The 22,734-nt window shown below is 39.7% G+C and overlaps 1 protein-coding gene across 1 annotated transcript in view; it reads right to left on the bottom strand.

The window, feature by feature from the left end:
• The window catches only part of zdhhc14 (zinc finger DHHC-type palmitoyltransferase 14), a 131,369-nt gene extending 108,652 nt beyond the window's left edge, over positions 1-22,717 (bottom strand). The window contains exon 1 of the mRNA XM_063056026.1: positions 21,029-22,717. Coding sequence (XP_062912096.1) covers positions 21,029-21,255 — 227 coding nt within the window. The 5' untranslated portion in view covers positions 21,256-22,717. The remainder of the gene's footprint in view (positions 1-21,028) is intronic.
• Between the last annotated feature and the right edge of the window lie 17 nt (positions 22,718-22,734).

The raw sequence follows: 22,734 nt of genomic DNA, 5'->3' as shown, positions 1-22,734 counted from the left end.
CCTGTTTTCGTTTTCAGAAGGTGTTTTCACTGTTACGAAAAAAAAGCAGCGCGCCCCGAGCAGCCGCTCTCCCCGGATTCGGAACTGCATTCTCCCCAGCATTGCTTTAACACGAGCCTGTGAGCAGTCGTTTGCAAGATGAGTTCTATGGTATCGGAAAAGCCTAAAAGAGCTCGTAAGGGTGTTACACTTAGCGTAAAACTAGACATAATTAAGTATTTCGATCGTGGTGAACGAAGTAAGGACTAAGTGAGTTTGGCTTGTGGAAGCTGACGAACATGATGTTGAAGAGGTTTTGGCATCCCATGACCAAGATCTGACAGATGAAGAGCTGATGCAATTGGAAGAAAAAAGGATAACAATCGAAACCGAATGAGTGATGATAAAGTACGACTTTAATTTTGAAAAGGTACGTCGGTTTAGGGGATATTTGCAGGATGGTTTGAGTGCTTACAAAGAACTGTGTGATAGAAAAATGCGCGAGGCTCAGCAGTCAAGCAAGCCTTCCATATCAGCCACAGCAGACGACGAACCTCGACTTTCGACATCGAGGCGGGCAGAGATAGAAGATGACCTGCCTGCCGTAATGGAAACAGACGATGAGATGACACCCCAGTGTCCCACCACCCCAACCCCCAGGCCACGGACAGATACCGATTCGCGGAGAATGCAACAGTAGCCGGGAGGCACACAGCACATCTTTAAGAAAAAAGCCGAAATAAACATGCTAACTAATTAAGTGCCGCCGACACGTAATTGTCGGCCTAGATTAGAGACGACGCAATCAGCAATCACCTCTGATCTGGGCCGACAATTACGTGCCGGGTGGCACCTAATTAATTAGCAAGTTTGTTTCGGCTTTTTTCTTAAAGATGTGCTGTGTGCCTCCCGGCTACCGCTGCACCCCTGCGTGCTTCACGGCAATGTATCGCTCGGCGGCCTGGAGGCTGGGGGCCACTGCACCACCCAACCTCCAACTCAGCTTAACACACCATCATCAGTGTGCTCGGCGCTGTCTTCCCGATTCCAGTAAGTGATACTACACTGTACATACATTATTTCTACTTTATATATGCTGTGTATTTTTACGTGTTGTTTGGTATGATTTGGCAGCTTCATAGCTTAAAGGTTACTGGAGAGCGCTTGTGCCGTGTTTTTGCCAACAGCGCTTGCGTGAGATTTTCCCTACGGAGAACAGTTCAGGCAATGATTGTGGAAAAGTATTTCTACTTTATATAGGCTGTGTATTTATCATATCATTCCTGCTTTTACTATATGTTACTGTTATTTTAGGTTTTATGTGTTATTTGGCATGATGTGGTAGGTTATTTTTGGGTCTGTGAACACTCACAAAATTTTCCCATATAAATAAATGCTAATTGCTTCTTTGCTTTACGACATTTCGGCTTACGAACTGTTTCATAGGAACGCTCTACCTTCGGATGGCAGGGGAAACCCGTATCTAAGACCAACTAGTGAGCATTCTTTAGGAGGGTGAATTCATGGAAAACATCGGATCCAGACGGCCCACCTGGCCAGTAACAAAGACCAGTGGTCATCAATTGGCTGGAGTGCTTATGGACATCTCCAGCCTCCAACTTTAGCAATCTGAGGTACCCACCTGCTTCAAGCAGGCTTCTGTCATAGCAGTGCCCAAGACGAACATGGTAACTTGCCTCAAAGGCTATCATCCAGTTTCATGCATTACAACGGTTAAAAATTACCCTCGATGTACATTTCTCCAACAGTTATTGTTTAGAAAAAGTGTTTTGGATCAATCATAAATTATTGATCTTAAAATATTCTTAAAAGGAGAGAGGAAAAGAATATGGCAAAACTAGCATATTAATTTGTAATTTTTTTTTCCTAAAGCTAAAATAGGTGTTAAAATCTTAGTTTCAGCAAAGAAAAAGTCAAATTCAAATTTATTGTCCTATGTACAAGTACATACAAGCAGTATACACAAGGTTCAGTTACGGGGCTTCCACTTTTTTATAGTTTGTACAAGTAACTTGGATGAAGATAACAAAGATATGATTGCTAAATTTTGCTGATGGTAGGTGAAAAGACAGGTGAGAATACAAGTTGCAAGGACACAAAGAGGACATAAAGGAATAATTACACCTGCAGTGAATGAGCAAAGATCTGGGAAATGTAATCTAGTGCATGAAAATGTGAAATAGTTCATTTCAGCAAGAAAAATAAAATGAAGCATCTTTCTTAAACAATGAAATATCGCACAGTTCTGAAATGCAACAATCTTAATTATTTACAGAGTCTTTTTCACATGATTTATCAGTTTTTGTTAATGGATAGTTATCAGAATTCCATGTTATTTATTTTCCTATAAATGTCTGTGAGAAAATGAATCTCAAGGTAGTCTTTGATAATAAATTTACTCTGAACTTGGAAAAGCAGAAGGATCAGGGCATCTAGTGTACGATTCAAAGAAGGACAATGAGTCATGAGAATTAACAGTTTTATCAATTACTGACAGGGAATTGAATACAAAAGTAACAAAGTTCCACGACAGTTGCACTGGGTAGCGAGACTACATCTGTATATCATGTACAGAACAGCTGTTCAGGTTACAGAGATTCCCCCTTACAAAATACTCAAATCACTACCCATAAATTTGGGATACAGACCATTCCCTCTTCTGCCCTCTTCCATCAAGAAGATACAAACACATGAAAGCACGTAGCACCAGATTCAAGGGCAGCTTCTAATCCTGTTAAAAGTCTACTGAACGTTCCCCTTGCATGATAAAATGGAGTCTTCACCTCACAATCTACTTTGCCTTGCACCTTTACTGTCTGCCTGCATTGCACTTTCACTGTGCATTCTGTTATTGTTTTCCCTAGTACTACTATCAAACACACTGATGATATTAAATAACCTATATGGATGGCATACAAAAAACAAAGTTTTGTCAAGTGGAGACTTCTGTATAAGGGAAGGGTTTCACAACATTGAAAGCATTTTGGAGATTTACTTAACTAATATCTGGAATGGTTTGCCTTTTGAGGAAAGATTTGAATAGGTTAGGCTTGTATCCATTAGAGATTAGAAGAATAAGAGGATTTAATTGAAATATACAAGACCCTCAGGAGTCTTCACAGGGCAGATTAAGAAAGAATGTTTTTTTTTGTGAGAAAATCTCAAACTTGGGACCATTGTTAAAAAATAGGTATCCATTTAAGGCACCAAGGAAGAGAAATATTTTCTCTCAGAACTGAGTGCCTTTGGTGTTTTATAATGCTAATGAGGGACGAGTCACAGTTCCATATTTTATTGTCTAACCATAGAAATTGAGAAGGACCAAGGGGGCGTGTGATTCATGAAGATAAATACAGTAAATAAAGAAAAGAAACAAGTCATTTTTTCAAATCCTCTGTAATGCTAGGCTCATTATTGCTCATTCAGTACCATATTCTAAAATGAATTACAACCAGCATCAATACAAGTCAGGTTCAAACAACCAATCATTTATTGCATGACTTACTGCCATTATCACGTCCCAGAAAAAAAGAGTGAACTCCGGATGGCAGCATTGATCATTATAAGATCATAAGACAAAGGAACAGAATTGGGCCATTCAGACCATTCAGTCTGCTCCAGCATTCCACCATGGCTGATTTATTAACCCTCTCAACCCCATTTTCCTGCCTTCTCCCCATAACCTTTGACACCATGACTAATCAAAAATCTCTGCTTTAAATATACTCAATGGCAATAGATTCAACCAATTCACTACCCTCAGGCAAAGAAATACTCCTCAACTCTGTTCTGAATGGATATCACTCTGTTCTGAGGCTGTACCCTCCAGTTCGAGACTCACACTATAGGAAACATCCTCTCCACATCCATTTTATCTAGGTCTTCCAATATTCGATAGGTTTCAATGAGTTCTCCTCCCATTCTCCTGAACTCCGGCAAGTGCAGGCCCAGAGACATCAAATACTCCTTATGCATTAAGCCTTCCATTCCTGGAATCATTCTTGTGAACCTCCTCTGGACCCTCTCCAATGCTAGCATAGTTTTTCTTAGATAAGGGGCCCATAACTACTCATAATACCCCAAGTGCAGTGTGACCAATGCCTTATAAAGGAATGCTAACAGTGAATTTGCTTTCCTTATCACTGGCTTAACTTCCAAGTCAACCTTTAGGGAATTCTGCACAAGCACTCCCAAGTCGCTTTGCACCGCAGATTTTTGAATTTTCTCCCTGCTTAGAAAATAATCTACACCTTTATTCCATCCAATCAAATTACATGGCTGTACACTTCCCTGCACTATATTCCATCTGCCACTTCTTTGCCCATTTTCCAAATGTTTGTCCATTCCAAACATCTGTTCCATTCTTTGTGATGATACAAAGGTTTGGGGCGCTGTGGATCGTGTGGAGGGCTGTCAGAGGTTACAGCAGGACATTGATAGGATGCAAAACCAGGGTGAGAAGTGGCAGATGGAGTTCAACCCAAATAAGTGTGAGGTGGTTCATTTTGGTAGGTCAAATATGATGGCAGAATATAGTACTAATGGTAAGATTCTTGGCAGTGTGGAGGATCAGAGGGATCTTGGGGTCCGAGTCCAGAGTTGACTCAAAGCTGATGCACAGGTTGACTCTGTGGTTAAGGAGGCATATGGTACATTGGCCTTCATCAATTGTGGGATGGAATTTAAAAGTAGAGACCTAATGTGACAGCCATATACGACCCTGGTCAGACCCCATTTGGAGTACTGTGCAGTATTTGAAGGATGTGGAAACTACAGAAGGGTGCAGAGGAGATTTACAAGGATGTTGCCTGGATTGGGGAGCATGCCTTATGAGAACAGGTTGAATGAACTCAGTCTTTTCTCCTTGGAGCGGCGGAGGATGAGACGTGACCTGATAGAGGTGTATAAGATGAGAGGCATTGACTGTGTGGATAGTCAGAGGCTTTTTCCCAGGGCTGAAAAGGCTAACATGCAAGGGTACAGCTTTAAGGTATTTGGAAGCAGGTACAGAGGAGATGTCAGGGGTAAGTTGTTGTTTTTTTTTAAAAAAAGAACGCAGAGAGTGGTGAGTGCATAGAATAGCCTGCTGGCAATGGTGGTGGAGGCGGATATGATAGGGTCTTTTAAGAGACCCCTGGATGGGTACATGGAGCTTAGAAAAATAGAGGGCTATGGGTAATTTCTGAAGTATGTACATGTTTGGCACAGCATTATGGGCTGAAAGGCCTGTATTATGCTATAGGTTTTCTATTTTTCTCACAATCTGTCCAAGTCCTTCTCCAGACTCAACACTGTCTACTCCTTCACCCGTCTTTGTATCGTCTGCAAACTTGGCTACAAAGCCATCAATTCCATCATCCACATCACTGACATATAACATGAAAAGAAATGGCGCCAACACCAACCCTTGCAGAATACCACTTGTCACCAGCAGCTAACCAGAAAATATCCCTTTTATTCCTACTCTTTGCCTCCTGCCAGTCAGCCAATCTTCTATCCCTGCTAGTATCTTTCCTGTAATACCAAGGGCTCTTATCTTGTGAAGCAGCGTCACGTGTGGCACCTTGTTTAATTGGATGTTCAGAAGGCCTTTGACAACATCTACTGACTCTCCTTTGTTTATCCTGCCTGTTAGTTCCTCAAAGAATTCCAACAGATTTGTAAGGCAAGATTTCCCAGAGAAACCACATTAACTTTGGCCTATTTTATCAAGTGCCTCTGAGTACCCCTGAATCCTCATCCTTGGAGTCCATAATTAAGTGCATCTTCCCAACCTCTGAAGTCAGACTAACTGGCCTATGATTTCCTTTCTACTGCCTCCCTCCCTTCTTAAAGAGTGAAGTGACATGTGCAATTTTCCAGTCCTCCAGGACCATTCCAGATTCTTGAAAGATCATTACTAATGTCTCCACAATCTCTTCAGCTACCCCTTTCAGAACCCTGGGGTGTCATCCATCTACCTTTCAGCTTTCCACGCACCTTCTCCTTTGTGACTACACTCACTCCTGCCCCGACACTCTCGAATTTCTGACATACTGCTAGGATCTTCCATAGTGAAGACTGATGTAAAATATTGAAGCTTGTCTGCCATTTCTCTGTCCCCCATTACTACCTCTCCAGCAGACTGATATCCACTCTCACCTCTCTTGTATTCTTAGCATATCAGAGAAAAATTAATATCCCCTTTTATATGATTGGCTAGTTTACTTTCATATTTCATTTTTTCTCTCCTTATAGCTTTGTCATATTGATCATCTACATCTTACAAATAAATCTCAAAATTTCAATCATGCAAATACATGAAAATATGTCAATCATGCAAAGAATAATATCGTTAAACTTCAGTTAAAGGGCACCATAAGTTAACAATTAGTTAATTAATAATGATTCAGCAGTGATCATTGGAGTGAAAATGAGCAGCTCAGTTCAAGCCTTCATCAATATGCTGAATATCATAACTGAAACTGCAAGAAATTGTAATTATTGTAAACTACATAAGGCAACCACATGCAGTCAGATAAAGTGGAACATTTTGCTGGAGCTCAGCAAAAATTAAACCCAAATGCAATGTGGCAAAAGACTTCAGAATGTTGGCTGAATACAAGTTTATGATTCTCAATTTAACCATCAATAACTCTAATCACATAAACCACTTCAAGATGTGTACCAACCCATGCAAAAATTAAATCGGCAACAACTTTGAAAGCAATGGCACAGCCTCTGATCCTCTAACTCTGGCTGTCTGCCTCAAGGTAATGTATGACATCCAATACCGGATGCAAATCTCATCAGGATTCAAACATTGTGGGCTAATTTGGCAAAGAAATTTGAAGAGCAAATCATTCATGATTCAATTTAAGATTAAAAATGCAATTCAAAAGGTCATGTTCACCTTTAAAATTGAACAGTTTTTTTTAAAAAGGCCATATCATTTCAAAATGTTCAAATGGCATCTACCCAACAATGTGGCAAATTGCCCAGGTGTGTCCCATCCACAAACAGCAGGATAAATTCAGCCAGCTAATTACCATCCTATTAGTCTATGCCCAATCATCAAAGTTATGGAATGAATGATAGATAACATTATCAAGTGACACATGCTTAGCAACAACCATCTCACAGAAGCTCAGCTTGGGATCTGCCAAAATCACTCAGTTCCTGACTGCATTACAGTCCTGATCCACACATGGTCAAAAGGAGGTGAACTCCAGAGGTGAAATGAGAGTAATTGCCCTCAACATCAAGGCAGCATTTGATTGAGTGTAGTATGCTAAACCGGAGTCAACTGGAATCGGGTGAAACCCCTCCACTGCTTGGAATCATACTATAATTATAATCTAATCATCCCACCATAAGTGCACACAATTGGATGGAGCAATATCAGTTGGAAGATCCAATGTCTAAAGCAATGCGACTGTAATCAAATGAAAATTGTCGTCACTTTCATGAAAATTAACGTGTTTCAATTACTTTGTGTTTTTTTGATAAATGAAAAACATACACTACCGATCCACTTTATTAGGTACAGGAGTAGATCCCTATGTGGTCTTCTGCTGTAATGCATCCATTTCAAAGTTCAACCTGTTGCACGTTCAGAGGCTCTTTTGCATACCATTGTTGTAATGCATGCTTATTTGAGTTACGGTCACTTCGCTGTCAGCTTGAACTAGTCTGGCCATTTTCCTCTCACCTCTCTCATTAACATTCCCATCTGTTTTGCCTTCAAGAACAAAAATGAACTATTCTCATCGTTGAGCTCCATAGCTAAATGCCTTCTTCGCATGTTAGGAGACATTAAAAGCTTAAAAATTACTTTCAGGTTTCACAGCTGGCAAAGTTCCAGCTCCAACTGTCAAAGCCTGTCATGGCATTTCAGGAGCAAGGATTCCATACAATACCACCCATGTCTCAGACATTGTTCAGAGTTTGCAGCTGGACAGTGCAGAGGGCTAACAAGATTGACTCAGCCCAAGGCATGCAGGCTGGAATGTTCATGAACATGTTCCAACCAGTTACTTATTTTATCAACAACTGGATGTGATTTTATAAAGCCACACAAATTCAGCTATTAACCTTATTGTAATTTGAAAAATGAGGAAACATTTTTCACTTTAATTTTGCCTTTCACAATAGTAAATACTGATTTTCAGTATTTTTACTATATATTTGCAAGAAACAAAATCCCAAAAACAAAACATGAATGAGACATATAAATGACTAATCATTTTGAGGGTCTTAATTGAAAAAATGTTGCCAGAACACCAAGAGATCACTATCATTCCGTCAAATACTGTCACAAGATGTTCCATACCAGGGGTCGGCAACCTTTTTGCCTCTGTGGGCAAAAGTGCATATTAATGAGCGGATGGTGGGCCAGATAAATGCCATAAAAAAACTTAAAATATGGGAATTATGCATTTAAAAACATCTAGTTATGTTTTGCTTCAAATTAATGAATAACACATGCTAGAAAATCATTTGTGTTTAAGGTTACCTACCCCTGTTCTATACCCTTTAAAGCTTGGAGAGGGTCTCAGTGCACTTCACTAATTAAACAGCCAATGACTATCTCACACATGTATCTGAATGCGCAAAGAATATTCATATCTTGAAAAAGGACTTGAATGCATAGACATCTATACTCTGAAATAGGAAGAATATAATAAATCAAAGTACATACCAGAATAATATCCTGGTGTAATTATATCAAACATTACATTAATCTTTAAAAATTGATAGTGATAAAATTGATAAAATTGCTTAAGTACTGGCGTATGGTGTACTGGCCTTCATCAATCGTGAAATTGAATTTAGGAACTGAGAGGTAATGTTGCAGCTATACAGGACCCTGGTCAGACCCATTGGAGTACTGTGCTCAGTTCTGGTCGCCTCACTACAGGAAGGATGTGGAAGCTATAGAAAAAGTGCAGAGGAGATTTACAAGGATGTTGCCTGGATTGGGGAGCATGCCTTATGAGAATAGGTTCAGTGAACTCGGCCTTTTCTCCTTGGAGCGATGGAGGGTGAGAGGTGACCTGATAGAGGTGTATAAGATGATGAGAGGCATTGATCCTGTGGATAGTCAGAGGGTTTTTCCCAGAGCTGAAATGGTTGCCACAAGAGGACACAGGTTTGAGGTCCTAGGGAGTAGGTACAGAGGAGATGTCAGGGGTAAGTTTTTTTTTTACTCAGAGAGTGGTGAGTGCGTGGAATGGGCTGCCGGCAACGGTGGTGGAGGCAGATACGATAGGGTCTTTTAAGAGACTTTTAGATAGGTACATGGAGCTTAGAAAAATAGAGGGCTATAGGTAAGCCTGGTAATTTCTATGGTAAGGACATATTCGGCACAACTTTGTGGGCTGAAGGGCCTGTATTGTGCTGTAGGTTTTCTATGTTTCTATGTTACTTGACAAATGATTCCTTACAATATTCATTAGAGCACTCAAACACCAAACCAATTACACAAAACAATATTTTTTTAAAAATCTATTCTGATTTCACTTTCCATCCATAAGAGACAGAGTTGAAGAACCGTACACAATGGATTCTAATTTATTGGTCCATAAAGGACAAAAATTCTTACACTCTTAAAGGACAAAATTTGAGAAAATAGCCAGAATTTCTTTTGTTTATTTCATTGATAATACCATGATGTTCCAGTCCTTTTCCTTTCCTACCCACCTGGCTTTACCTTCCATCTTCTAGCTATCCTCCTTCCCCACTTCCCCACATTTTTATTCTGGTGTCTTCCCCTTTCCTTTCCAGTGCTGAGGAACAGTCTCAGCCCAAAACATTCACTGTTTATTCATTTCCATTGATGCTGCCTAATCTGCTGAGTGCTGCCAGCGTTTTGTGTGTTGCTTTGCATTTCCAGCATCTGCATAATTTCTCATGCTTACACCATGTCAATTGTCGTAAAAACCCACTTGGTTCACTAATGTCCTTTTGGGGGGGAATCCTGCCGTCTTACCTATTCTAGCCAATAATTGACTTCAGACCCACAGCAATGTGGTTGACTCTTAAATGTCCTATGAAATGGCCTAGCAAGCTATTCAGTTGTATCCAACCACTAAAAAGAAAATAATAAGGAATGAACTCAGATGGACGAGCTGACATCAACCTCGGCACTGGAAACGATAATGGCAAAACTTGCTCTGTCAACCCTGCAACGTCCTCCTTATTAGTACCTGTGGACTTGTGCCGAAGTTGGGAGAGCTGTCTCACAGACAACACCCTGACATAGTTGTACTGACAGTATAACACCTTACAGTTAACATTCTGTACTCCACCATCACCATTCCTGGGCATGTACTGTCTCACCAGCAGGACAGATCTAGCAGAGGTGGTGGCACAGTGGTACAGTAGAGAGGAAGTTGCTCTGGCAATTCTCAACATTGACTCTGGACCCCATGAAGTCTCATGGCACCAGGTTAAACATGGGCAAGGAAACCTCCTGCTGATTACCACACACCATCCTCCCTCAGCTGATGAATCAGTACTTCTCCATGTTGTGCAGCACTTGGAGGAGGCATTGAGAGTGGCAAGAGCACAGAATGTACTCTAGGTGGGGGACTTCAGTGTCCATCACCAGGAGAGGCTCAGTAGTACCAGCACAGACTGAGCCGGTCAGGTCCTACTGGACATAACTACTAGACTGGGACTACAGCAGGTGGTGAGGAAACCAACAAGAGGGAAAAACACATGACCATATTCCCACCAACCTGGCTGCCGCGGAAGCACCTGTCCATGTCAGCATTGGCAAAAGTGACCGCCACACAGTACTTCTGGAGACTAAATCCCATCTATTAGTCGAGTCACAGGTGAGAGCTGAGTATCCAGTGAGAACCAAAGGTGAGTGAGCTGCCCCAGAATATACGTGACAAGCCCCATACATGGCAGTGTCCACTTGATGAATTCTCCTGTCAATAAGCATGAGGAACTAAAACTCAGTTTTATAATCTTTTATAGAGGATTGGCAGTGGTCTAATTTGTTCTGCATTTCATTTAAATACATAATTTGTTACTTAGTTAAATGAGTTTGCCTTTTTTTATATACCTTTTTAAACTATTTTCTTGGAACTTTTGCTAATTGGGGCAGCTGCTTAATTGGGCCAAAATATGCTGGTCCCGATGTGTCCCAATTAACAGGAATCCACTGTAATTGGAAAGCACATTGAAATGAAAATTAATATTCAAGAAAATTACATTGAATTATATATCTAGGAGCGCAGTAATGAATGGTTGCTGACCAAAAAACTTTGGTGTTCCTTGAAAATCTTTTAAATATTGATGCGGTTTCTTTAAAAACTGAGCAGATTACACAGCTGCACCTGCTGGTCTTAAATGTGTTATTAACAACACGTCTATAACAAGTTTGGATGAACTATACCGGCAGGCAGTCAACAAAGCATAAACTGAGAAAGATATAAGAGGCAGGAGATGAACCAAAACTAGGAATTAGTGTTTTCAAAGAGTGAATCTTTTTCCACAGACATGTTGGCCAGCAAGCTTTATACAATCTCCTTTTCTTCAACGATTGCATGAGCCTAGGGAACTACAGGAACCACAAAGTAAATGGGGGGGGGGGTGGTCAGGAAACAACAGTCTTCCTGGATTACATACTATTTTCTTAAGTCATTACCATGTTTCACAGCTACCAAACTTTACTTGGTACCAAAATACCTCAGGCAAATCAAGCAGTGTTTAATTTAATTTTTAGAAGAACATGTAATTTAGTTTCTGAAATATGCAACAGAACTATCTGTTCTGGATCAACCTGTCTGTAATGATTATAAAAACATAGTTTTCCCATTAATCAAGTTTTTGGTACCTGATAAACTTAGCTAAGAACAACTACTGCTGACTACAAAATTGGAAAATTACAATCCATTAAAAACTATTCAAAAACTCGACATAAATACTTCAGAGAATATGAAAAGTCATTATTTGTTAGCTAAAACTAGAATTAGACCCAATGTAAGTTAACTGTTTGGATGAGCAAAAATGAATTGCTAGCAATATAAACTAGATTTTGAAAATAAAATTTTTCTCCTCAATATTCATCTATAATCTTACAATATAATTTAGACACATTTTCAAGCAAGGGCACATTTATCAAAATATTCCAAGTTGTACCTTCAGCAATTTTAGTTCTGCGAGATCATTTGAGTTCACCTTGCCCCCCTACTTCATTAAGACAAGTTTTTTTTAAAAGGTGGCCAACCTGTCTGAGGTATTCCTGCCTTTAATCATCCACAAAAATCTTGAATTGACATGCTATTTGCTCAGGATCTGTAGGAAAACACACTGAAAAATGGTTGCAGCAAATGACTTGGTAATTGCAAAAGATTCAAGTACTGAAGTTTTTCTCTGACAATGCAGTTGCTTCAAACTTTGAACCTGTATGTAAAATGGACAGTCTCGCTCCAGTGTATTACAAGTTTCACCATGCAATAACAGAAAGTAATTACGAATGAGGGGCTTGGTCATTTTGAACTCAAGCAGAATGAAAATCTTTAGTACCCATCTCTCCAATGCCACATCTATCTATTTACTTAGAGTTCCTTAATGTTTACCTTCTCCACATCCACCAACTCCACTGGTTCTTCATAGCTTAATTGCTTTAACAAAAAATGACTCTTCAAAACTCAAACCTTCTATGCAATTTTCTTTCACTGACACTGTCTTATTCCTTGCAGTACTTTTGCCATCCCTTCAAACCTTCGCTCGAAAAAATTGGAAGCCTTCATATAATCCCCTTTTATTCCCATCCAAATGTACTCACAGCTTATCATGTTTTTAAACTGTTCTTGTATAGCCTTCACCTTTGTTCCCGTTTGTTTAGCCAACAACCTTCATCTCAGACATTGAGGTTTTTCCTCTGCTGAACTCCCAACCCACTCTGCCTGGCTTCTTGGCTCCCTGACATCAATGGTGGCACCTACACTACAGTGCTGCCAGAGGTAGCATACTAGTTAGCATAGTACTTTACAGCACCAGTGACCTGGGTTCATTTCCCACCGCTGTCTGTAAGGAGTTTGTATGTTCTCCCTGTGACCGTGTGGGTTTCCTCCAGGTGCTCCAGTCTGTACTGGTTGATAGGTTAATTCGTCATTGTAATGTGTCCTGTAATTTTTAATCTAAATATGCCTAATAGTAGTCAAACTCACAGCCAATAGTGAGGAAAGAAAATTAAGTGAATATTTGAGAAAAATATTTGATCTGATACAGCTATACGTGAATGAAAACATTTGAGTCACAAAATCTAATTAGCTACTTAAAATGTTATTGCTTGTATATTTAAGTAGTTAATTAGATTGCATGACACGAGATGAAGACTTCAGTACATCAGAGTAAAGTATATTTTAAACAAAGGTTTGTCCAAGTCTGATACCTTTTTATAACAAAATTCAAACCTCAGAAGGGAAAAGAAAATATTCAATCTAAAAATTACTTGTCATTTTTACAAAGCATGAAACTCTTCTGATATATGATGAATCTGCTCAATTTGATGTAATACTTCTAGATAGTGCTAAATCTAAAAATACTCATGTACTTTTGAGTTTCATAATGACTTTAAAAATGATTGTAGGTAATCATTGCAGAAGAAACTCAAAAGCACAAGCGTTTTTAGATTTGCTGGGCAGGATGGAAACACAAACTCATCTGTGTGTGCAGCCAGGGATAGTAAAATTTGATGAATTCAATACTGTTAATCAATGCTGAAGAGAGACATTGCATTATCGGTCATGCAGCAAACAAGAAATCTATAAAGTTTGTGTGTGTGTGTATATATATATCTATCTCTTGGTTAAATAAGCTTTTATTTGACAGAAATTCCAACATACTTCACTTCTGAGACTACCAGCTCCTCCATAATCGCACAGATATTCCTATGCTCCAAACAAAATGACTAGTTAATTGACCATGCAAGTAACACTTACAATTTTGTATTGTGCAAAAATAAATTTTAAGTTCAATACCTGTCCTCTTACACCATTTCACTTGAAAATATTGGGTTTCGATTATCCTTTTGTAAATTCCGTTATCAAGTTGTAATACACTAAACTCTAGTAATCCCATTTCAGAATTGGAAGATCTTAATAGCACAAGAAGAAATCTGTCAACCCTCAGCGCATATTCCTGCAACTTATTCACCTTCGAGTATATGTCCAATTATATTTTGAAACTTCTGACAGAATCTGCTTCCATCAGCTTTTCAATCTCTCCAACCCTCTGTGAAATGAAGCCTCAGTTCCTCTCTAGTATTTTTTGCCAACCATTTTAAGATTTGTGACCCCAGGTTACTGACAAACATTCAAATAAGTCCATTTTCCATACCTACAACTAGCATCCTGACTATGTACTGGTGCCCTACTTCAAAAAGACAGCTATTAAATTCCACAGAACCAGACATGTGGAACCTATCCACAGTCATGTTACCACTTTCCCTTAAATATTATGCACAACTCTCAGTAGCTGTGGAGCCAGGTCCTAAATCCAGATGTACACAATAAAAGCAAAATCTTACATTTGCTAAATATCTGAAGAAAAGACGAAGCACTGCAAAAGAAAGTTAGCATTTCAGGTTCTTGAACTTTCATGATAGTCAAATGTTGTATAACTTAATTGGCATTTCCTATATTTTCAGATTTTTATTAAGCACAAAATCCAGATTGACATAAATGGAGGAAATGTATAGTATACACGAGGGATTCTACAGATGCTGGAAATTCAAGCAACACACAAAGTTGCTGGTGAACGCAGCAGGCCAGGCAGCACCTCTTCCTAGAGATGCTGCCTGAAATGTACAGTATTTTGCTTTTTGACTGTCAATGAACACTAGATAATTACAGTATCAGTTAAGAATGCACATACACAAAATTGGCACAAGGAAGGTGGGAATAAAGAAATGTTTTGTCAATATCATTGCTTCTATACACAAAGTTAACGTGTGAACTATTATATTAGCCTAATTGATCCTGGACCTCCAGCACTTTTTCAAATCTCCATTGGCATTACTCCAACCCTACTCCACTTGGTATTTATTATATATAATGAAGTAAAATAGCTCTACCACAACAGGACATAACTTGGTTTTAACTCAAGATCAAGCAAAGGCCCTTCAAAGGAGTAAGTATGTCAAATTTTAAGTCTATTATTATGAGGTCTCAGGGTACTTGGAGGCAGATGATAAAATAGGCCGTAGTCAACATGGTTTCTTCAAGGGAAAATCTTGCTGACAAATCCGTTGGAATTCTTTAACAAGTAACAAGCTTGCAAGTAACAAGCAAGATAGACAACAGAGGATTGGTTGATGTTACTTACTTGGATTTTCAAAAAACCTTTGACAAGGTGCCACACATGAGGCTGATCAGCAGGAGGCAAAGAGTGGGAATAAAAGGAGCCTTTTCTAGTTAGCTGCCAGCAACTAGCATAGGGGTCTATGCTGGGATGATATATGTCAATGATTTGGATGATGGAATTGATGGCTTTGTTGCAAAGTTTGCAGACAATATGAAGATTGGTGGAGGGGCAGGTAGTTTTGAGGAAGTAAAGAGCCTACAGAAAGACTTAGAAGGTTAGGAGAATGGGGAAAGAAATGGTAGATGAATATAGTGTTGGGAAGTGTATGGCCATGCAGTTTGGTAGAAGAAATGAAAGGGTTGACCATTTTCTAAATGGAGAGAAATGCAGAATACTGAGGTGCAAAGGGACTTGGGAGTCCCTGTGCAGGATTCGTTAAAGGTTAATTTGTAGAGTGAATCTGTGGCAAGGAAGGCAAACTTGCTGTGAGCATTCATTTCAAGAGGACCAGAATATAAAAGCAAAGAGGTAATGTTGAGATTTTATAAAGCACTGGTGAGGCCTTACTTGGAGTATTCTGAGCAGTTTTGGGCCCCTTATCTTAGAAAGGGTATGTTGACACTGGAGAGGGTTCAAAGGAGGTTCACGAAAATGATCCCGGGAATGAACGGCTTGCCATATGAAGAATGTTGGTGGCTCTGGGCCTGTATTCACTTGAATTCAGATGAATGAGGGGTGACCTTATTGAAACATAACAAATGGTGAAAGGCCTTGATAGAGTGGATGTGGAGAGGATGTTTCCTATGGTGGGAGAGTCCAAGACCAAAGGACACAACCTCAGAATAGAGTGTGTCCTTTTAGAACAGAGATGGGGAAGAATTTCTTTAGCCAGAGAGTGTTGAATCTGTGGAATTCTTTATGTATATTTAAGGCAGAAGTTGACAGATTTTTGATTGGTCAGGGCATGGAAGGGATACAGGGAGAAGGCAGGAGATTGGGGCTGAGAGGAAAATTGGGTCTGCTGTGATGAAATGGCCTAATTCTGCTCCTGTGTCTTATGGTCTAAACTTTCTAGCCTAACTATACATTGAGCATATCATTTGGTTATGATATAATTGCTCCACTGAATTAATTTAACTAATAAATTGACACCAAGTGGTTAACATAGGAAACAAATTCAGTCACGGCAAAGTTGAACCCATACTTCTTGACCTCAGTGTGTGGAATTCAGGAGAGATAACTTGGAGTCAAAAGGAAAATTTTGTGGGCAAGAACAAGTTCTGTAGGTTGAAGAGGAATTAGTTGGGTCTCTTTTCCAAAATGCAGAGTGCTTTGAAGCCTTTCTGATGGGTAATCAAAATGTACAAGACTAAACATCCAACATGAAAATGAGGTGGCAAAAACCAGGGAACTGAAATAGTGCAGAGCATGAGAGATGTCATGGATAAAGATAGGAAGGAACTAGACCAGGTGAACAAAATAGAGTCAAAATATGAGAAGAGAACTTCAGTAGGAAGGGAACAAGCAGAAACAATGGACCTACCAGGGCAATTTGGTTTGTGAAGTATTAGAAACAAGCAGTGCAGGGTTGGACAGTAATGAGGTTGGAGGCTGTGAAGGGGAGATCACTGGAAGTGATGAGGCATTGATAATACAGGAGACAGTTGCCTGATGATCCATGATTAGGTCCTGGTCTAGCGATAGGCAAGAGGAAATCTTCAAGAGCTGCCAATCTGGCCTCTGCAAAATAGAGATTAGTCCACCAGACTACAACAGCACCAAGGTGATGACAGAGGTTAAAGGTTCAAGCGGGCCAATTTTCACAGGGACATAACAATTTCTAAAATTCTATTTCAACTACCTCCTCACTTGGTTGAGGAGTAGGGAAGTGGAACATATTCCCAGAATCAGGTGAAAAGCTCTGTGGCATCAGAAACACAATGGATAGTTGCTAAGAAGGGGAAAAAAATTCCAATAAAAAGCATCAAACTGTAATTGCTGCTTGTTATGGCTGGCATTGTAAATTTAGTTTTTAACTTTAGTTGCTGAAAGAAATTAAGCATGTGGGATCTTAGTGAATTGGGAATCATTTGACCCTTCCTGAAGTTTGTTATTAGTTACATTCAGTGGTTCAACTTTGAAAGTGTGACAGTAACTAACAACTGATAGGTAAAATAACGAAGATACAAATCCAATGTGAAAGGCATAGTGAAAGAAAATTATTTTTGGACCAAAAAGAGAAAGGGTTAATATTATATTTTTACATATTGCATGAATGAGTCTGAAGAAATGAAAATCCACACTTGCAACTGTTGACATTCAATTGTCCAAAATTGTCTTTCAGTGATGAAAGCTTTCACAACATGAATACAGCACTTAAGACAGGAATCAACATGACAAGACCAACTGAGTTTCATTCCACTACACATGTACAGTAACATTGACATGATCAAAATGCATTAGAATTTGCAGTTAGAGCAGACCAGCGGTTTTACAAATTCAACTGCATATCACCCACACACTTGATACTGCACTTCCCATAAATTATCTTGAAAAATATTAATGCTGTTGCTTTCACACCAAATTACGGCCCTGTGTTAGAAGGCTGGGGGGTGGGGGGAGAAAGTGTCTCATTTCAGATTAATAGAAATTTAGAAAGTTGATAAAGCAGGGTAGTAAAACAGGCGAGAACATTCTAGTGTTAGAAAGACACAGATAGAGGGAAAAAAAATTGGAAGTACGCTCTTAGAAGGAAAATGCAAAAGACAAGATTCCTAATTTTTTAGTGGATGCACAAAGCACTCATAACATCTGATGGTGTTAGATGCAATCTATTAGATATTACAGAGACCAAGATTGGAATTTTAAAATTGCAGAATCATTAACTTTCAGAGGAGATAGGTAAAGTGGAAAAAGAAACAGAATAACCCTGATAATGAAGAGTGCATTAATGTCAATGGGAAGGAAGGATCTTAGTTCTGAAAAATCTAGATGAAACAACAAGGGGCAGAATCAGAATCAAAATCAGGTTTATTATCACTGACATATTTCATGAAATATGTTGTTTTATAGCAGCAATACATTAAAAATTACAAGTTACAAAAAGAAATATTAAAAAATAGATTATTACAAAAAGAGCAAAATGTGATGTAGTGTTCATGACCTGCTCAAAAATGTGATGGCGGAGGGGAAGAAGCATTGAGTTGCCAGAAAGACAAAATCATGAAAGCTTTTAATACAGACAGAAATGAAACAATTAGCAAATGTTCCTGGTGACTGTCAGAATGACACAGGAAAACCTATACAAGGAAATAAAGCAATGGGAGAGAATTTCAACAGATATTGTTGGAACAAATATTGTCCCAAAAATGGCAGAAAACAACAGATCTTGAGAGAATGAGGAATTCCAAGACATTTACATCAATAAACTATATTACAGAAGAAATCGGGGCATAGAAAAAAAATATCAAAATCCTCTGATCTGCGTCTCAATGTTTCAAGAGGTGGCAGCTTCTGAGTTTGTTGAGGAACTGGCCAATGCATTTTAAAATGTCTTAAATTCTGGAACAGTTCCCATAATTGGCAGGTAACCCACTATTAAGAAGGAAAGAATAAGTGAAGTCAGCCTAGCATGATAAGTCAGGAATATGCTTCGATCTGTTTTTAAGGACAGTGCAGCAAGGCACACAGAAAATAATAAATAGGATTGCATCAAGACAGCATGGATTAAAGTCGAACAGCACAAAAATGGTTCCCATGGCAGACACAATCTATAACTGTCAAGCACCCACCCCATTAATCCCATTTTATTCTACCTACATGTCTTTCAACTGCTTCAAATTCTATCATTTTCCTACACACTAGGAGCAACTTAGTGGTCAATATTACTTACAAACCTGCATGCCTTTGGGACACAGGAAGAAATTTGTGTAATAACAAGGAGAATAGACCAACTCCATATAGACAACTCCTGAGGGCAGGATTGAACCAACGTCACCTCATCAGCCCTAGCGGCTGTGACACTATCACAAGTTGAAAGAGAAATTGCATTTGATATATGTGTTGGAGATTTCTAAGACTGCAAAGAGATAAAGAGATAAAAGGAACCAGTACATGTTATGCCTTTGGACTTTGAAAGAAAAACAGCACTTGTTTTTTGAATGCCTAAAGAATACAATGTTTTGGTGACCCAAGGGAAATTGGTGTCATTTCACACAAATGACATAGAGTTAACCAGATCAGGAAAGCAAATAATACATTAGCCCTGAATACAAAAGGATTTGATTGTAATTGCCTAAATGTCTTTGCCCTTACAAAGGAACATGGAATCATATTTCTGGTCCTGGTCTACCTACCCTCAAGAAAAGAAATTCTCACAATTTAGGGGCTTCAATGTAAATTCATCAAATTAATGCCTGGAATGGGAAATCGCTCAGGAAAGCTGGGAGACTGAGAGGTGCCCTTACAATTGTAAATATAGAACACAGAAACAATATCTTCAGCCACTGAGTCCTTGCCAACCATCACTAATCACTTACACTAATTTTCCACTAATCTTATTTTATTCTCCCCATTTTGGAATCAATAACGCCCTCACCCCCAAACACCAATCACCTGTACACCTCTCCATGACATTTTTATTTCCCCCAGTAAGAAAGAGCACCTGCAGAAACGGGTGCTCTGATTACACAGAAACAAGCTCTTCAGCCCAACACATCCATGCAGACAGATTCTCATTAAATTCTGGGCCCAATTGACTAGAATCTAAGGAGAGCCACACCATAACTTCCCATTGGGGCAGGCATGTCAAACTATACTGATTTCACATAGACCAGGCCTAAAATGTTGCCCCCATTGACCTTCTTACTTACTTCTTCAAAAAAGTTCAATCAAATTCATGACGCAATCCCTCAACTATAAAGATGTGCTGCCCATGCCTAATCAACCCGGTTTTCCAAATGGTTGTACATCTTATCCTTCAGAACCTCTCTATTAACACCTACCACAGATGTTGGGCTTACGAGTCTAAGGTTCCCAGGGTTTTGCTTGTATCCACTCAGAAATAAAGGCACATTAGCCACACTGTACTCTTCCACTAATGATAAGGAAAAAAATCTACATTCAGAGCACAGATCATTTTTAACTTTTTTCTTCATCTAAGGCTATGGAGACTCAGTTGCTAAAATGTTTTATACATTTTTGTGGGATATCAAGGAAACCGATGAATATTGTTAGTACTGTATTAGAAAGTAGCAGTGAGACATCAGCCAGGAACTAATGGACGGAAGAGTTGGCAACTCCTGTTTCGTTTTCTAAGTTCCATCCGGAGATTGAGTTGCCATATTATTTTGAAAATGAAACTCATTAATCAGATGCTACTACAATACAAATGCCTCTAAGGAAATTTGAAACTCATCCTACAAATTGCGATTTAAAATATACCAAACACCGGGAAAGTTTTATTTTTGGACATGAAGATGCAGGACAAAAAAAATGTTGGGGGTGAATTATCTCTAATCTACTAGTTACCAGAAAACACGCTCTTCCCACGTTGAAGCATATAATGCGCAACTGCAGGTTTCAATGTATTCCCCCAACTTGCTTTCGCAATATTTGTCAAACCGATACATTTACAATAGAAATCAGTTTAAATATTCGCATCAGCTCTGCATCTTAGAACAAAATTCAAACATGCAAAACTTTATGAATCAACATTACTTACTCGAACGCAAAAAAGAACCCGCTGGTGACCACGATCAATACAAGTGTGAGATAGAAAACCCCCGTCTGACTGGCCATCATGATTCTGCCATCGCAGTAAAATTTATTTCTCCCTGGGAAGACTTCCCATTTCCTCCGCGGAATTTTCTTCTTTTTAGGAGACTCCATAGGAGACGAGCTCTGAGTGGCAATCTGACTGTATTCGCACTGTTTCATTGGGGACGGCATCAACGCGCGGTGTGATATTCTCACTTCAGAAGGACAATCACTAAAATCATGCGGACGTCAGGCTAGCTGAAGAAAAAACACAAAAGCATCCCGACCTTGTACGTATGGGGTTTGCTTCACGTTGTGTAACGATATGGACAGTCATGTTTTTTTTAGATATCCAGTAATTTTCTATGATAGTATTTGCTCATCTTCGGTCACACCTTCTGCTCTTCATTGCAAGTACAATTCAAATGATTGTTTAAAACAGCCACGTTTCCTTTTCCTGACACTCCAAATGACAGTTACAAGAAACTAAATCTTGCAATGAGTGACGCACCCGAGTCAAGTACCATTTGAAATCACCAATTTTCTTCCTGAAACAATAATTTCTATAAACATTTACAAAATTTTCGCTTGAAATTGCCCTAATCTTCCGAAAGTGATCTATTGGGAAAATACTCAGAATCACACCTGTCCGCTATATAAAAAAAGCAAGTTCCGCATGGAATAAATGGAATAAACAATTGAGGAAATCCTCGCAATCCCGAGTCCCTGGAGATTGAACCACCTTCCTCGATGTTAACAGATAATCTGGTTGTTTGAAGAGACCCTTCACAATTCGATATCCATGCGTGTGAAGACTAGAGGATCCGGACTCGCCAACTGGCACTCCCTCGCCTTTGAACTTAAGGTGCCCGCAGTGAACGAAAACAAGTGTAACTACGAACAACAACGAAAATGAATCAACGAGATAGGGTTCAGCCGGGTTTATTCCCAGTTAGTCGCCACATTTCCAGGCGGAAAATCTGAGCACTGAAAGATGGCTTCTGGAGATGAGTGCTGCGGACTGGAGTCACTCAGATAACAGCGGACAGCGCCTTGCTCTGGCCACCACAGCCACTCTCCGTTGCTACCCTGCCCGGGGATGCCTCCCGTCCACGGCTGACACAACCCTGACCCCAGGAATGGGAATCTCCAAATAACGCCTCAGTTGAAAACGTTCAGCAGGTAACCAATCGAAACAAAGGGATACGGCGGAAACTCCATTTGCCCTCGACACTTCCTGTGAGAAAATAACGATTTAAGTAACAAACCGGGGGGACGACACCCACTGCTACCACTCCGCTCCGACGGTGCAACTGAGGGGTATTGAGGAGGGGGAGGGCTGCAAAGCCTGCGTTGCTTCCTCAAAAACAACACGGACGAGTGTCGGAGGATGGTGTATACACTGCATTCTGGGAATTGTAGTCTCCTGACTGGCGCGTCGTCTAACGCTGAAGGCTTGGGAAAACTACCTGTACCATGACAGGTAGTCCTGACGAAGGGTCTCGGCCTGAAACGTCGACTGCGCCTCTTCCTATAGATGCTGCCTGGCCTGCTGCGTTCACCAGCAACTTTGATGTATGTTGCTTGAATTTCCAGCATCTGCAGAATTCCTGTTGTTTCCATGATGCAGTGCGCGGATTCACAAAGGTTGGGAACGTCGGGTTGATTTCC

The sequence above is a fragment of the Mobula hypostoma genome, chromosome 8 (assembly GCF_963921235.1).
Source record: "Mobula hypostoma chromosome 8, sMobHyp1.1, whole genome shotgun sequence".
Classification (NCBI taxonomy): Eukaryota; Metazoa; Chordata; class Chondrichthyes; order Myliobatiformes; family Myliobatidae; genus Mobula; species Mobula hypostoma.
Note: the sequence above shows the minus strand (reverse complement) of the source record. Positions and strands in the feature narration are given on the sequence as shown.